General features: G+C 27.8%; 1 protein-coding gene across 1 annotated transcript; it reads right to left on the reverse strand.

Moving 5' to 3' along the window:
• Positions 1 to 498: 498 nt before the first annotated feature.
• peo (ubiquitin E2 variant domain-containing protein pendolino) lies at positions 499 to 17,909 on the reverse strand. The gene is made up of 9 exons (XM_087168636.1): positions 17,534 to 17,909; positions 14,213 to 14,254; positions 11,439 to 11,614; positions 7,691 to 7,755; positions 6,038 to 6,138; positions 5,859 to 5,947; positions 5,678 to 5,776; positions 3,791 to 3,959; positions 499 to 1,573 (listed from the first exon to the last, which is right to left on the reverse strand). The coding sequence occupies exons 2-9, from the start codon at positions 14,231 to 14,233 to the stop codon at positions 1,481 to 1,483; spliced, it is 813 nt and encodes a 270-aa protein (XP_087024762.1). The 5' UTR covers positions 14,234 to 14,254; positions 17,534 to 17,909; the 3' UTR covers positions 499 to 1,480.
• Positions 17,910 to 17,953: the final 44 nt, after the last annotated feature.

Genomic DNA, 17,953 nt, shown 5'->3' on the forward strand with positions numbered 1-17,953 from the left:
TAGGGGGGGGGGATGTGAAATTTTTCTTCTTCTGAATTTTGTAAGAGAATCATATTTAGCGACGATTAATTGAATATCTTAAAAAGTTTCAAGCAATCTTCTAAGTTGCTTTTGTACTTATAAAAAGAAACTCAAAATGATAGGGGTTTTCTCCAAATATTAGTTTGGAATTTAAAACAAAATTAAATAACAATTATATCTGCAATAAACGTTCAGATACCGATATATGATTGTATAAGGAAAAAAAACAGATGAAAGAAAAGATCTTTTATGGGGATGATCTCAACAATGCTGGTGTTATTATTAATAAAACAGTACAAAATGAAATTTGTGGAAAACCCCCAAGATCATTTTAAGCTTTTTTTTTAAAAAAAAAAAAAAGAATAAAACATGAAAAAGTCTTAGACATTTGAAAATTTAAATACTCTTGTCTTAATACAATAGGTTGTAAAAATATTATAAAAAGCATGAATTTAAAATTTCAATAAAATAAATTGATTTCAACTCAAAAAAATTTTATTTTCCACCTAAATGCACAGAAAAACTATTTACAGTGAAATAACATCCATGGACAGTATTTTTTTTCTGTTTGGCAGATTTGAAAATTTGTTTAATATACAGGGCTGCCACTTCACAGGGAAAACCTGGAAAATACAGGGAATTTAAAAATCACCTATAATAACAGGGAATTTTGATTTTTTTTTCTTTACACACCGGGAAAATACAGGGAATTTTGTCTTTTAAAAAATGGTGACCAATCAAAGCATAATCTATGGGATATTTAACCATGATATTTCAGTTATACTAAACTATTTCATTTACTATAGCATTATTTTAAGTATGTTCAGCTGTTTTCGAGCAATTACAACTAAGAAATATAGTTAGCCCAATATAACTCACACAAGAACACAATAATTGTTGTTTCCTCTTAATACATTGTGTATAATATGTACAGGGAAAAACACCCTAAATTTTTTTTTTCCAGATTTGAGTGGCAACCCTGATAATAGTAAAAATCACAATTTTAACCAGAGATGCCAACTTCCTCCGGACAGCAAATACAATAAATATTTTCGAGTGGTAGTTTATAGATATGTGAGTGTTGGTTTAATAAATTCAATTTATAAGGTAATGGATTTTATTCACCACTATTTCTAAATAATTCGAAGGCTTATATAATTCGCCACTTCTTAACAATTTAGTCGAGCTACACTGTTTGAAAAGTTAGCAAAATTTGTCAAATACTTGCAAATTTTAATTAGTAGTTAACCGTTTTTTATATCATTATGGCACGTGCGGAGCAGTTAGCATCTCTGTTTTAACTTGTTTCATATTCACAAAGTAAATATAAAGTAATAACAAAAATATAGTAATTAATTTACATGTACAAAAAAGATGCCTCGAATCAAAATATTTCATTGTCACGAACAATGCCAAGTATTTGTTGTTTAAAACAATAAAATGATCCAAATATTATTTATCAGGATGAAGATTTGGAAAATATTTGTAAACTTCCTGGTTGCATCCAGGAGAGACCATTGCTTGAACTTTTTTGATTATCAGGTTCTTCTTTCTGAAAAATAAAATGTTTATTTTAAATATTAATAGTACAATATTCTGAAGATGATTAGATAGTTACTTAATAAGCAAATAATATATATATTATATTAACTCCTATTTCCATGAATAGTTACAGAGTTTTAAACCAATCTGTTGTGTCGTATTACAAAGCAAGCCATTAAGGCGCATAACCTGACTTGAATCATAATAAAGACATCTGATGAGACACTTACAGGGCATCCGCTACATTTTAGATTTCCAAATTCATGACTTTCCATAACTAATTCCTAGAATTTTTCATGGCTTAACGAAGTTACTATTTACTCCGACAAAAACACTAGAAATTTAAAATACCATTAGAATAACATAAATTGAAATGATAGGTACACCCTGTATAACCAAAACTGTTATACTCTGCATCGGCATATTTAAAGATTTTAAATTTAAAAAAACAGGGTAAAGAAAGAGTTTGAAGCAATAAAATAGCTGGAAAAAATACAAAAGCAAATAATTTTTTTCTGCAGACTTATATTCTAAAGATACTTTACTTATAATACTCCTGAAAGAAATCAAGGGTCTATCCAGACATTTTGTGAAAGGTCCGTTTTTGTAAAATTGTGAAAAAATTACTCGTAATTTGTGAATATAAAATAAACGTTAAGTCACATTCTTTCAACCAGGGTCCGCTTTTGTGAATTAGTGCAAATAGGGTCCGTTATTGCAAAAAAAACTTTTTCAAGAAGTTTTTAACTTGTAAAGAGATGCAAGATTATGCTCAACACTGTAAAATTATAATTAAAAAAATTAAATTTTAAAAAATTAACAGCAATTGCAGCTACTAAATTAGGGATGTAACATACAAATATTTGGTATCTAACCTATATTGTTGAACGCAGAATATTCATTTCGGACGAATAAAGGAAGAAGTGTCTGCCGAAGACAAAATTTAGTTTGTTTATTTCTGCCCCCCCCCCTCCTGGGATTATTCGATTAACAAAACAATAATGAAGATAAACAAATTTGTGAAGGGTCCGATTAAGAGATAAATTATTTTGTGAAAGGTCCTTTTTAAGTTAAAATATTTTGTGAAGGGTCCGTTTTTATGAAAAGATATTTTGTGAAAGGTTCGTTAACAGATCCAAATTTCTTCTAAACAGACCCCTGGAAATACTCCTGATTTTTCTGTTCTCATTTCGGAATTAGAAAAAATTTGAAAATGACTGGCTTGCTTGAGCTAGAATTTTAAATTGATAAAATAAAATTGAAAAATAAATAATAAAAATTTTGAAATCACAGAAGTTTAAAAGGTAATTCGCTCTAGAAATTATTTTATTTCTTTCATTTTTTTAAAGAACACCATAACTTTTAAAGAACATGATAAAAACATTTTATATTTTATTAAAATATGACTGTGAGGGGGGATTTTGTTACAAATTCAGATATTCGGAACACCATGAAATGGGGGGGGGGGAATTGAATTCCATTTTAAAAATTAGATTTTTCAGTGACCTAAATCCATGACTTTCCATGATTTTCTTTTAAAAAAATAGTTAAAATCATGACATTTCATGACGAATTTTGTTCAATGCCGAAATTGACGACTTTTCAGGTGAGCGGATACCCTGCACATATGGCAGTCTCAGTATTTATGAAGTTTTTAATTTAAAAGTAAAAAAAAATATTCTAAATTTCTGTTAATTCAAAAACCATAATACTGAACATGTGATAAGCATCACTGTAAAATTAAAAATTTTGGTAATTGTAATTTTATAGAAATAATTTATGAATTTTTTTTAGAACTAATTATTTTAATTTTCAGCATAGTGCTATGTGTATGATAAATTTGAAAAATTTTTTAAGAAAGCTATATACCATTTACTGATGAGGGTAGGGAAATTTTCAGATAGAAAACTATCTAGAAAATTTTCACAACACTTTGCATTTTTTATTTTTTTCTTCTTATAAATTCCCAAACCATTAAAACAAAAACTACAAACTATAATTCCGACTCTTTAATCCAAATACAATTAAGTTAGATTTTGTTTTACTTAAGATTTGTCACATTATTTGATTGCAATCCCATTTCATAACAAAACAGTACTCACAGAAAACAATTTGTACACCCATGTCTCTGGTTATTTAATAAATAAAATAATGAGGCGGGGACATGGAGAAAATATTGGTAACACTGAACTGACTGTTGCAGTTAAAGAGACAAGAAAATACATACTTTATAAGTAAATAATTTCTTTCTGAAGTCGTCATGAACTGAATGATCCCAGGGTGTAAAATAAATTGCATGGGGATCATCTGTGCAAGGCTTATCATAAAGTTTTTCATTGCAGATTCTGAGGCTCTCAGACGAATTAATTTTATACAATTCAAGATCTTTTTCATACCTATAAAACCAAAAAAGCATATATCACTACTGTATTAATCTAGTATTCATTACTATCAGTTCCTTCATTAGACTTTACTAAATTTAAATAACATTAAGAAATGCAGTCATGGGAGGAAAAAGGTAATTAGCATTTAAATACAGTGGTACAGCCAGAAGTTTTTTCTGGAAGGGGTTTTAAAATTTAATAAGAAAAAATTAAAACAATAAACTACGCTTACTTATAATAATTGACAAACAGTGTTTCAGGCTTTGATAAATTATTTTCAGCTTTTCTCTGAATTCCTACTAATTATGACCATTGTACAAAATTTACAAATCTGCTAAAAAAATTAACTAAGCATCATTTTGAACAAATCTAGAGATTTTCCCTCACTAAAGCTACTTAAAATTTTATCTTCACTTTAAAATACGCAGAACTGATTTAATATAATTTTTTATAAGCCTCACAATTTTTTTCTTAGTAAATATCATGGTATTTTTTGATAAGTGCAAAATCATCATCACCCAGTTCTTAATTTGTGAAATATTCAGCCAAATGAGGTCAAGTTTGAAGAAATGATATCTGGAAATATATATATAAATATTTTTTCATGCAGCATAATTGATAATTAGAAAAACTTTCACATATTCTAGCATTATGTTATTGTAATCTTATTTCCTTTTTTAATACCATGGACAAGTTTCTTATTAATTAAATTCCTTTTACGATTGATTAGCAACTGATTTAATTATTGAGGATGATTTCTGGGAGGGGTTTTAACTCCCCAAATCTCTTCTTGGCTCTGCCATTATTTAAAATATTATTGATGTTAAATTTCTGGCAACATTAACTTTAAATAGAACTTGAATTAGTTTTAATTTTTCCGATAAGAAAATGGGTATCAGTGTAATGAATTATCTTAAATAACCATTTCTTAGTTATTTCAAAGATGATACCAATGAAATTAGTTGTCACTGAGGATTTAGTTCTTGTAGTGCAGTTTGCTAATGGAGTTGCTATAGCAGAATGGCACTATATCACAAAACCATGTATGCAAAACCATAAGGTGCAGATGTTAACTAATCCTTATGCTGCCAACACACATGAAACTATGACACAAATCATGAACTATTTATTGCCAACACTTTGAAGTGCGTTGCTATAGCATTCATAACACACACAGAACAAATGACACTATTCAATTGGGTATGAGTGTTAAGTAATGCTCCATCTCTAATTCAATATTAATTGCCCACTCTTCGAAGGTTCAATGCTATAGCGGCAACAACACACACATAGCAAATGACACCATTCAAGGGGATATTGATGTTAACTAATACTACATCTTTAATTCAATATTTATTGCTAACGTTTTGAAGAAAAATACTATAGCATCAAATCACACAGGTAGCAAAAACTAACTATATCAGAGGTACCATCTATAAAATAGCCTAATTACATTGATAAACACTAAATGCAAAAATTAAATAACTTTTTACTATGATATTTCAAAACACAAATGTGAAGCTAATACCTTGAATAAAACTCAATAATTTAAAAATTAATAGGAAATACAAATATAAAAAACATTAAATCTTAATTTAATTATTTCAACAAAAAGTAGAAACGTTTAAGAAATTGAAGCTATGCTAAAAATCCAAACTAAAAAGAAGCCTTGATAATATATATATATATATATATATATACTTAAAAAAAAAAAGAAAAAAATTACTTACAGTTCAGCAGCTTCCATGTTTGATGGGGATTCAGTTTCTATTTTGTAGAATATTCTCTTTGCATACTGAACAACTTGCCATAAATGATTCACATTTCTTCTAAAGTTGTAAATAAATAATTTTACTAACGTTTAAGAAATATAAACATATTATAAATGAATCATAAAAATATGAAGTTTACCGCCACTTTGGAAAAGCTCTTTTCACATCAAGTTCACCTGTTTCTATGTTTATCAAAGGATTAAACACAGGAGGGTCAAAAACTAATATCTAAAAAATTTAAAGAATTGCATTAGTTTCCATGAAACAAACTTTTTAAAGAAAGCCTAAAATACCTTCATGAAATATTTTAATACTCACAGGACAGTCACAGTCTGGATAGTTGTCAGGTACATACAGAGTGAAGCGAAATATACCCCCTTGATAGAGTCCTTGTCGAATGAATATCACACCAAACCACTCTAGAAATCAAAAAAGAAATTTACGTGAGTACTCAAACGAATTACAGAAAGATCAAAAGACAAACAATTTAAAATTAATATTATGCAATTTACAATTATTGTTTATAATATTTATTTTCAAAAAATAAAATAATAGAGAAAAGAGGTAAATACACTAGAGATGACTTCTGGCGATCTAAGTTTGTAGACTTATAATGTTATAAGTTTAAGATCTTGATTTATTTGCTTGTTCAATAGACATGTAGTGTTAACAATTAAATTCTCTATGGAAATTGTGCTGACATCTCTTGTTGGATTACAGTGAATATATCACTCAAATTCTTTTTTAAAAAAACAGCTCTTGATTATAGTTTGATCTTATTTAAAAGAGGTAAATCAGTTACAATGAGTAATAAGTAAAATTGTCAACACTGAGTATTCATTCTTTACTTTTTAGTTTTTTAACCTAATGACAGTTTTATTGTTACTGCTTTGAAATGTTCAGGCTTTTTTTTTATTCAACTTTGTTTCGGCCTATCTCCCTTACCCTCTAATCAGAAAACTGCAGTATAAAGGGCAATATTTTCTCTTATCTAATTTAAGACAGCCTCATAATTTTAGTTATGTTGAAATTATGTGAGCAAAAAAAAAAAAAAAAAAAAAAAAAAAAAACGGAGACTATTCTATATATAGGATTGATTGATTGAGGTTTGGCCTAAAATGGCCTATGGATCCATTCAATCTGATAAGTAACATTTTTTTAATTGAATTTTAAATTTTAATAACTTTTTTATTGCTTAACGATGCACATTTTTCTGCATTAAAGTAATAAATATGTAAAATAATATAGCCGAATAATATAAACTTAAATTATGTTCATTAACTTATAATTACACCACTAATTTAATTAATACGTGGTTGATGATTTTTGTTTACTCCAAAAACCCAGCCAAACAGTGTTTAAATGTTTTCTTAAACTTTGTTAAAGTGTTTTTCCTAAAATATTCTATCAAATAAAAAAAATTTCTTTTTAGTTAAGTAGGTGCAACATCACATTTTGAAAGTTCTAATTATTGAATTAAGTAGGATGTGCTTATGTAAATAGTTTAAATTTTAGCCAAGATTTAGTTCTAATATATTTTTGTTTAAAATACTAATTTGTCTTTCATTATTAAATATGTTTCATACCATTTTTCATAACTACGAATAAACGATAGTGCATGAGCAGTCAGGTAGCATAAAGCTCAAGGACTGTTTATAATCCCTCAAAATAATTATTTTGTTAGATTGCATAGAATAATTAAAAATAATTCTAGTCCAAATTACCTAGTTATTCTAGTCCAATCTACTTGAATATTAAATTATTTTCATAAATTTTATTTAATTTACTCACAAAGCAATTTTCACTTTTAGTAAGCAGTTGTTCAGATTACTAACCTGGTTATATATCATTTTTATTAAATGATTAGTGCTAGTGTCAAAATATTCCAAAATAAATAAATTGTTAGTTTAAAATGAACCATAAATTAAAACAATGAAACCCAATTTATAACAATTACAATAAAAATCTTACTTAATGGAGAGCCAGCGGAGGGAATCACATACACGCCCGATAGCAACTGTTTTTGAAGAAGAAGGCTGAAAAAGTTGACATTTTTTCAACAAAGTTTGAATAACAAGTAACAAAATATCTACCTTAAAAGTTCATTGAAAGAGGCATTGAAGTCAAAAGAAAACATTTTAATAAATACCAGGATTTCCTCATAAGTTATTGTTCAAATTTAACAGTTTCTCTTTGAAATGAATTAATTTTTTCAATGATGTTTATTTTGTATTTTATACATAAAAGATTATTTCCGTTCATTTAAAAGCGTTCTTATCAACATACATACATACATACATACATACATACATATCTCAGGGCCATGTTTTCCCACTTTGAAAAAAGAATTTCATATTCCTTCCTTTTTTGCATGACATAAAAATAAATAAATGGAAATTTACAATTTTTAAAATTTATAAAATCCATTGAGGAAGCTGTTGAAAAAAGATTGCTCACAACACTACTTTGATTTACAACAAAATCACACAAATTGGACTCTTTATTGGGAGTAACTTTATTGGGGATACGTGTTTCGTCTTTGACATATCGTAATAAATTTATATATATTGCATTATTAATATATATTGCATTAAAAATATTATTTTAAAAAACCATGCGAAAATCAATAACAATAACTGCTGAAAAATAGATTGAAATATGACATAGCAAACAAATAGTGAATACTCAAATGTGCGATCCGAACTTCTCATTGATCTTATGAGATATCTAAATATATTTAAAACCATTGTGAAAATTAATTGCAATAACTGCTGAAAAACGATAGAAACATGGATTCACAATGGCATCAGCGCAAATCGAGCATGTAAAGCGCAATTATTTAAATGCAAGATTTGAATTTCATGTGTCATATTATTATATTAAAAATAGCAGAATCTTAAAAAACATGCGACCTTAAGCAATAGTTGCTGAAAAAGCAATCAAAAAACAGTTGAAGAGTTACATCCAAAAGTGAATAGTCAAAAGCGCAATTCAAAGTCTGTAGATGTAGATCATAATAATATTGTATGAAAAATATCGCAATGCAAATAAATAAACTTGAGAAAATTCGAAATGGCAACTACAAAAAAAAACTATTTACACTGTCCCACAAATAAAGCATGTCAAAAACTGATCACTCAAACGCAATTCGAATTCTGCAAATTGTAATCTTCATGAATTATCAAAAGGAGCGAGTGTTAAGAAAAATATTTAAATTTTAGTTTATCCGCAAACCAAGAAAATTTTGTCAAGATACAAATTTTAATTTGCGGAGTCCTGCAAATCAACTGTCTTGAGATTCGTGGAATTCTGCAAATTAGCAGAAAAATAAAAAGCCCACATTAGAGAACCATTTATCCGGTATCTAGAAAACCGGAACATTTTGCTCGGTTATCCTGCTATTTTGCACTAGAACGATTGAGATGATTGATTGAAATGTGTGGGGAGAGGATATTTTTCTTGCTGTTTGTCGATAGAAAACGTTTTTATGTATTTCTGTGACCATGAAGATCCAGAGGGGGCAGGGATAGGGCAAATGTTTATTTTTTTATGTGTGTGTGAAATAATCGCTTTTCTGATAAGCTGTCGTCAATAAAATAGAAAAGAGTGACATGTTGATTTCGTTTTCTTTTCGATTTAAGAGGGGGTGGGATAAATGCATTGCACATGCATTTCAGTGAACAAAAGATGAAAGAGAAATCAAAAGAAAAATATTTCCCTATACTTTAGTTTACTCAGAAAAAGTAAAAATGTTAAATTGAAATACGAAAATGATTATAATATGGCTATTTTTAATTCAACATTAAAGTAAGAATATAGTTAAGCTGAATTTAAACATTTAAAAAATAAGCAGAAGAATTTTGTACATTATAATTTAGTAAATTATTAACATAATTGGCTGCACTAGTGAGGAAAAAATACAAAAACCATCAAGCATTTTCCGGACTATTACTACTAAAATTCACAACTCATTGATATAAAAGGAATAGATTTTTACTGTTGGTACAAATTAAATGATTCCAAAAATTTATTTAACATTCGTTAGGGCCACATTCTTTCAACCAGGGTCATTTGCTAGAATCCAAATGTGAGTAGCAGTTTCTTTTAACACACTTAAAAAAGGGGATTAAATAAGAAAATATTGGTAACATTTAATTAAAAAAGTGACTAAGTTTTGCCATTCCTTAAAAGAACAAAACATTTTAAAAAATAAGAACGAAATAAAATATTAAATAAGTATGAATCTTTTTCTTAACTCGGATCCGGTTCAATTTAGAATATGGAATGAAAATTCGGAAATTGAACAACAATATCGTCGAAAATAAAATGACAGATTCGTTAGCCCTGGGAATTGACGGCAGAAACAAGATTCGTAAAAAAAAAAAAGTTTGTGAATTGTCAGGGGAAAACGGAATTTTACCCCAAAACCCGGAATTATCACAGTCAGAGAATTATATTAAAAAAATAAAAAATAATCAATTAGCAATATTTAAAAAAACATACTATTAAGATATTATTGAATATTTTAAAAATAATGTGTCACATGTTAATTATAATGATATTTACATAAATTAAATATATAATCAATGTATAAGTAATATTGAAACTAACATATTATTCAGATATTAATGAATAATCTAAATAGAATGCATAATATGCTTATCATTGTATTACTAGCAGGGGTCTGTCCAGACATTTTGTGAAAGGTCCTGTTTTTGAAAAATTGTTAAAAATTTATTCGTAATTTATGAATATAAAATAAACGTTAAGTCACATTCTTTCAACCAGGGTCCTGCTTTTATGAAATTGTGCAAATAGGGTCCAGTTATTGCAAAAAACTTTTTCAATGAGTTTTATATTGCAAATAGATACAAGATTATGCTTATAATTTTAAAAAATTTAATTTTCAAAAATAAGCCTATACTGCTGAACGCAGAACGAATAATGGAAGAAGCGTCTGCCAAAGACAAAACTAAATTCGTTTACATTCATCTTTCTTGTTTTCCTATTTCGATTAACAAAATAATAATGAAGATAAAACAGATTTGTGAAGGGTCCGATTAAAAGAAAAATAATTTACGGAGTGCCCGTTTTTAAGTTAAAAGATTTCGTGAAGGGTCCGGTTTTATGAAAAGATATTTTGTGAAGGGTCCGTTAACGAACCCAAATTTCTTCTAAACAGATCCCTGACTAGGTTATACTTTGTAATGCATTTTTCATCCATTTTTGAGACTTTTTTTCCTCACCAACAATGATAATAACTGCCAATTTGGTTTATGGATTGTACATGCAGACAGCTGTGATATAATGATTGAAAAAGGAGAAGAGCAAAGGTTTCAATTTAATATTCATTATGATTGCTTTCTTTTAAAGTTTAAGTGTGATTGCCCAGAATTTAATACATTATTGCTTTTTTTAAAGAACTACATAGTTGTTCCGATTAGTAGTGGATTTTCATATGAAATATATCTTTGAAGTGATGCACATGCACAAAATTGTCATCCATGTTTATAAGTCGAAGTTACAAGATAACTCTGAGTTTAATAGGGTTGTAATATTTGATTCCGTTTTTGGCATTAGGTTCATAACAAATTAGTTCTATGAATATTCTAAAAAAAGGCATCATATGCTTATAATTATTATATTATTTTTCACATAAAATATAACATATTATAACAACATATAACAACACAATATAACAGCATATAAGTAAACATACTATTCAGATATCAATGAATATTCCAAAAAGAATGCATCATATGCCTGATTTTGTTTTGTATTTGTGTTCCTGTCAATGACAGCAGTAGCTGAGCTCATCAGTTCTCCAGATGGTGTGGCAGGTAAAAGTTTTTTGAGTGAAGGAAAATTTTTCTCACTCTCATTATTCTTGTTGCCCTACAATATATATATATATAAATATAATTAGCAAAAAATCTAAAATAAAAATAAAGATATCACAATATTAAAATAAACTTTTCCTTCTAAATAAATAAAAGAGAAATAAACAAAGCCTTATTATTGTGACATAAAAATTTAAAAATTATCTTTGATTATAAGAAAAAAAGCACTTAAATTTAAAAATAAAATTATAATTGTTGAATTATTCTAATATATTTGAATTATTATAAGAGTGAGATTTTGTCGCCAGTATGAATGCCAAAACAATGGTCAAGTTTTTCAATAACCGAGCAGTGACAGTCAGGAAATGAAAAAGAAAACTACTGAAGGGAACAAACTTGAAGGGCATAATTTTTAACCATTGGAAATCGGAGCAAGACAAAATAAGGATTTTTTTTTAAATATTTTAAAAGTACTACAAGAATATTTTAATATTTTTGATATTATATTCCGATTTCAAAAACATGTAATTGTCGTGTACAGACAACAAAATTGAAACATCTTACAAGAAGCAGCTTAATGGTGCCTTTTTAATATTGTGTCACGCTACAAATAAAACCATAATTTCATATATTATATAATTTCATATATTAAATACAAAGTTCCATATTTGGATGCTTATTTTCCAGATACCTATTTTCCAAGCCTTTTTTAACAATTAAAATAAACTAATTTCATTTCGTTTTTCCAGAAAAAAAAATCAACAATGTTTGCTCAAATTTTCAGTCAACTGAGCTAGAGATGCAACGGATATCCGGCAGGCAGTATCTATCCAGCCGATCCGACTAGTAGGCCGGATATTATGATTATCCAGCAGTAACAATTGGCTCGAAATAAAATATTGAGTAGAAAGGTAAAAATGAAATATATATATATATATATATATATAATTCATCACAATGATGGTAGAAAATGCAATTTTAACCTAAAAATCAATATTCTTTTCAAATATAATTTTTTTTATACTTATAGTGTTTATAAAATAAAGAAATTATACTTAAAATATGTATTAGGTTTCAGTTTTTATCTTGGTCACGGCTACAACAGCTATGTTATACTAACCATTGATATAAATATTCTTAAAATATGTTAGTATTTTGAAAGTTATGTAATATAACATAGTATGTAGTATATAAAAATATGGTATACAATTACAACAGAATATATTTATTATACAGATATACATATTTATCATATTATAATTATATAATAGCCAACCTCTTTGATTTTTAAAATAAAATGAAATTGGCAATCTTATCAAATAAAAACATATAAATATTAACTAATAAATAACCAATTTCATTAAATTTTTCTTTTCTAGTTTCACTTGATTTAAAAAATTGAGAAAAGATCTGAATGGTTGCCAGTTATATTAAAGACAAATATTAGAATAAAGTAATAATCGATCTGAGGAATTGTTTCATAAATATCTATTTTAAAAAAAGTACTGCGGCCAGATACCGGATATCTGGCTGAAAGATTGGCTGGATATCCGGTATCCGGCCAAATTAAGATCCGTTGCATCACTAAACTGAGCAATACCCAATCATAGAAGAAATTAGTGCAGATGTAAGTATGACATCATGGAAACTAATTCTCTTGGTTGAACTGGAAATTTTCAGTTGTAACAAACCAGCTGTCCAAAGTGATCAAGCTAGTTTTTTTTTTTTTCAATTGGATTATTGTTCATATTTATTTCATAATGCTCAGTAGTGTGCATTACATTTGTTTTTACTTTAAGTAAATGCATCGTAAATAAAAAAAAATTTTTATATACATTGGACTGCTCTGCTATATTCTCAAACTGAAAAACTTGGAGTTCGATATAACAAAATACTGTGAAACCTCTCAGGAGCAACCACTCTTCATCCCCCAGTAAAATGATCATTGATGGAAGTTAATTGTTGTTCTTATAGGTTACCTCAATCGACTTCCAAATTGTTATTGAAAGTAGACTATTATAATTTTAATGAGTGTCATTTTCTTGGTGCGGAAATACCATTGTTGTTAGCGTCACGAAAACACAGATCAACTTAAAGGGTCCATAAAACAAACTGATATATGTAAAAATTAATTTATGAATTACGAATGGTAAAGTTATTTTAAATAGATAAATAACTATGTTTTTGTTTATGTTCGCATTGAATTTTATATCATAAAAATTAATTAGCTTTAAAAGATTTAGGTTTCTTTCAGATGCTTGTTTTTTCCTAAAATTACTTTTTTTTTAATAATATAACTTTCAACTCTAAAAGTAAATCATTGATAGCTTCACCTTTAGTGCATTCTGACTGCAACATGAGGTTGTATTACCAAAAAGAGCACTCTAAATAAGAACCTCACACAAATATTTTGAATGCATTTCAATCAACTAATATACTCGAATTTTTTGTTTTGATATTATTAGGTGTTTCCTAATTTGAGCATTTGGCGCAGATGCTTTCCCGATTGCTAGGAGAGGTTTAAATGGTCTCTCTTAAAGGTTTTCTTCAACACAAAGTCTATGAAAAAAATTCTGTGCCTCCCAAAAGTGGTCACTACATAGAGGTGGTCTTTTCTGGAGGTTGAAAAATGATAAAAAATGATTAAACTAACCTTTAAATTTTCTGAAGCCATAATGGTGTAAGTACAAAAGACCTATCATCAAAGAGAAAAATTATTTTTTAAGTACTGAATACTATTTCTTAAAAAATTCATAAATATCAATTTATAATCATATAATGTACATAATATCAGATAATTTTAAGAATTGATGTTACAGAAAGTATCAAACTTAAAGTAAAAATAACCATACTTATCCACGCATGCAAAAAGTCTTCATCGAGTTATCAGTAAGGGTCTTATCAATGGAACAACATGTTAACAACTATTATCTCAAGTCATGCATAAATACCACCGAAACAAATTTTGCCAAAATAATTTAAACATTTTTATAAATATACATATTGCAATGTTTTTGCCATAACCTGAGAACTTTATATTTCTTTTCTCATATTTTATTTTATAACCCTCGTTGAACAGCCGACCCAATCTTTTCTCATATTAAAAAATATCATAACTGTAAGAAATTTACAATATTAAATCATTAATATATTTTTGCCTGTAGTAACAGTATAGGAATTAAAAATTGCTCTGCTTCTATCATTTAAGTCAGTGTTTGCATTAAAAAGAAAGGGTAAGGGGAAAAAATCCATATAATAAACATGTCACTACATCATATTAAAAAAATCAGGAAATCCATCAGAAAAGTCACATCAAGATCTAACAAAAATCTATCAACAGAATCAGTGTATTTAGCATTCAAGAATTAAATAGTTTTGAATTAAATAGTGATTCAAGATTTGCAGGTCCTATTGATATTGTATAAAAAAAACTTTTAAAAAAAAAAAAAAATCATAGCACATGTAGGAAGGAATTTGTAGTCAGCACTTGTAGGAATAAAAGATAGAGAAAAAAAAGGTAGAAAAACAACATAGGCTAATGATAAAATTACTGTGAATTTAATGCTTCAAAATTTACATGATATAATAGCCTATTAAAAAATTGAGATTGCAAAAAACGATTTAATACTTTAAAATTGAAATTTACTATTTCTAAAGTAAATATACATTATCTTCTTATTTTATTTAATAACTGTAATTTCGTAGCCTTGTAATTTCGAACCCATTCCAGAAGACAAGGGAAAGTATTGGGAGAAATTTGCCTTTGTGGGAACTTTTTGGGGGAACTAACCCGCATTTGTGTTACATGGAGAGGAAAACCTCTTACGGTTAGCTTTACCGCAGACGGACTCTAACCCACAATTCATCTACCACAGGGGATATTTTACCTCAGCACTGAGGTCGGTGAAAGCCAGATATGGAATTTGTATCGACCAGTCAATGCTGTCATTCGAACCCAGTTCACCTCATTGGAAGGTGAACGTGTTATCCCTTGAATTGCGTGCTTGCATGGCTCAGGTTTTTTTTTTATTACCCTTGTTTACCATGTCACATTTTTGTTTCACTAAATGAATAGTAAAAAGGTGGTGCTTTTGCACCTTTAAATTTTCAATTTTGCACCTTTAAATATCAACTCTAGTTACTAGATAATGTTTACACAAGAAAACTCCTTAATGGTTTATAAAAAATACATAATGACTTAAAAAATTTAATAAGGGCAAATATCAAAATACTACTAAAAAGTCATCTATTGTAAAATAAAAAAGGTAAAATACCTAAAAAAATTTAGATTCCATTTAAAAAGAAAAACCACTATGAAAATTAAATTAAAAAAAAAACAAAACATATATATAGCTATATGTAATTAGACACTATGAACATCCTTTTAAAACTGTATTCATGAAAATCACTAAGATACTACTTATGGATTATGTTTTCTCAGTTTTTATTTATTTTTAACAGAGCCATAATATTCATAATTTGGGACAAACTCCTACAAATAAATTCAAATTTCACAACATTCATCTTAACAGTTGGTGCATTCATTTGTTGACATATCAATTAGAATATTTTTTATAGATTATTTTGTAAAAAAATAGAAAAAAAAGGTTAGAAATTCCTGATATAAATATACCCAGAAGTAGAATATTTTCAAATGTTCTGCAACAGGACTTATTAATTTATACAAATGTTCTGCAAGCATTTCACAGCGAAAAAAAGTGAACTTTACGTTAAAATACTATATTTTCATTTATTAAAATATAGGATCATACACAGATACACTACATTATTTTTTAAACCAAGGCAAACGTTCTTGATTTGTTACGTTTTCAATCATTTTTGAAGTAAAAAATTTTGTTAATGACGATGATGAATTATTAATAAAATGCCTTTGATATGAAGGTCCGAGCATTAAAATAAGGGCTGCTTTAAAAATCTTTCGAAGGGACAAGTGCCCAGATAATGCACCATTTGCAAACACAGACATTCGCTGGTCTGTTGTTCCAACAACTTCTTCATCTCCATCGAAAGCATTTGGTCTTTTAGAAACAATTCTGTCAATCGTGGATCCCCACGATTCACAAATTGTTTCTGAAATGGGAATAGAAAATATAAAAATTCATAAACTTTATGAAATTTGAAATCTCTGAATTTAATTCTTTTACGGCTTGCTTTAGAAGCTCTCTTGATAAAAATGGTTACAGAAGATTCAAGATATAAATTGTTCTGCAGGACTTCGCTTGTTCTGCGACGTACCTCACAATTTTAGGCACTTTCTGCTTCTGGGTAAATATATAACATGCTGTAAAAATTGTAGTACCTCATAAAATGCTTATTCCATGCACAGTTTAAATAAGTGTATTATACTTAAGATAAAAAAGCTTACTTCAAAGCTTTGTATTTAATAGAACAAATTCTTACGGGATTTAATTAAGATTAAAACACAAAATTATCATCCATGAGAAGAAGCACTTTAAAATCTGTCTGCGGAGCAAGTTTCCGTATTAGGACAATCTAAAATCATTCATAACTTTTTTAAAAATGTAGATAGAGAGAAGATTTTTTTTCAGTGCATTTGTAATAGTTTGAATTTTCATTATAAGCAATAAAAAAAATCTATATTTTTGTCATTTTTTGGGTATTGTACCCTTAACACTAGATATATTGATTTTTCAAGCTTGATCAAAAAAGATAAAGATTTATCTTTATTTAACAAAAGAAACCATAAAATTATTTGGTAAAATGATAGAACCTGTCAAGAGAGTACTATTGTAATAAAAACCTAAAATCATTATTAAAAGCTGTTTCAGAAAAATATAATGTATAAAAAACATTCACTAGATTTCAGATTTTTTACAGCCTCGAGAAACAGAGTTGTACCACAATTTAAAGAGCATAACAGGTTCTTCTTAAAAAAATTTGATTAGATAGTAATAAATTTTCACTTTTCAGTTAAAAGAAAATAGATAATTACCTTGTCTTCACATAAATATAGGAGAATTAGGACTTCTCAAGCACAGTAGCACCAGTTAAATTAAAAGAACACAATTAATATACTCGGTAATACAGCATTTGCTCTGTAAACGACTCCATTTCTCAAAAAAAAAGGAATTTAGAATAAATTCAGGACGCTACAAATTATTGCACCACGCCCCTTTTATCAGAACCGGCAAAAATAAAACGCTCACAATGTTAAATTATTATGTGAAAAGTTTATTAATCAATTTTTATAACTAATTTTTTTTTAATAAAACATCAGTATTTCTGTTTTAAATAATACTAAGTATTCTGAATACGAACGACTTTCTGCTTCCGTGTTTGTTTTCATCGAAATGCGCTTCCAGCTGCCTATTTCTGCAAGTTTAAACTCAACTCAACTTGAAAATCAATTTCT

The sequence above is a fragment of the Parasteatoda tepidariorum genome, chromosome 7, assembly GCF_982258835.1.
Source record: "Parasteatoda tepidariorum strain Cologne lab strain chromosome 7, Ptep-v5.0, whole genome shotgun sequence".
NCBI classification, from domain to species: domain Eukaryota; kingdom Metazoa; phylum Arthropoda; class Arachnida; order Araneae; family Theridiidae; genus Parasteatoda; species Parasteatoda tepidariorum.

Excerpts from the sequence above, each read along its gene's own strand:
- peo (XM_087168636.1), bottom strand. The coding sequence starts at position 14,233 with ATGGCTTCAGAAAATTTAAAG. Across the intron at positions 11,615-14,212 it reads TGGCTTCAGAAAATTTAAAG|GGCAACAAGAATAATGAGAG; the intron begins GTTAGTTTAATC and ends TATATATTGTAG. Across the intron at positions 7,756-11,438 it reads TATTCATTGATATCTGAATA|CCTTCTTCTTCAAAAACAGT; the intron begins GTATGTTTACTT and ends CAACTTTTTCAG.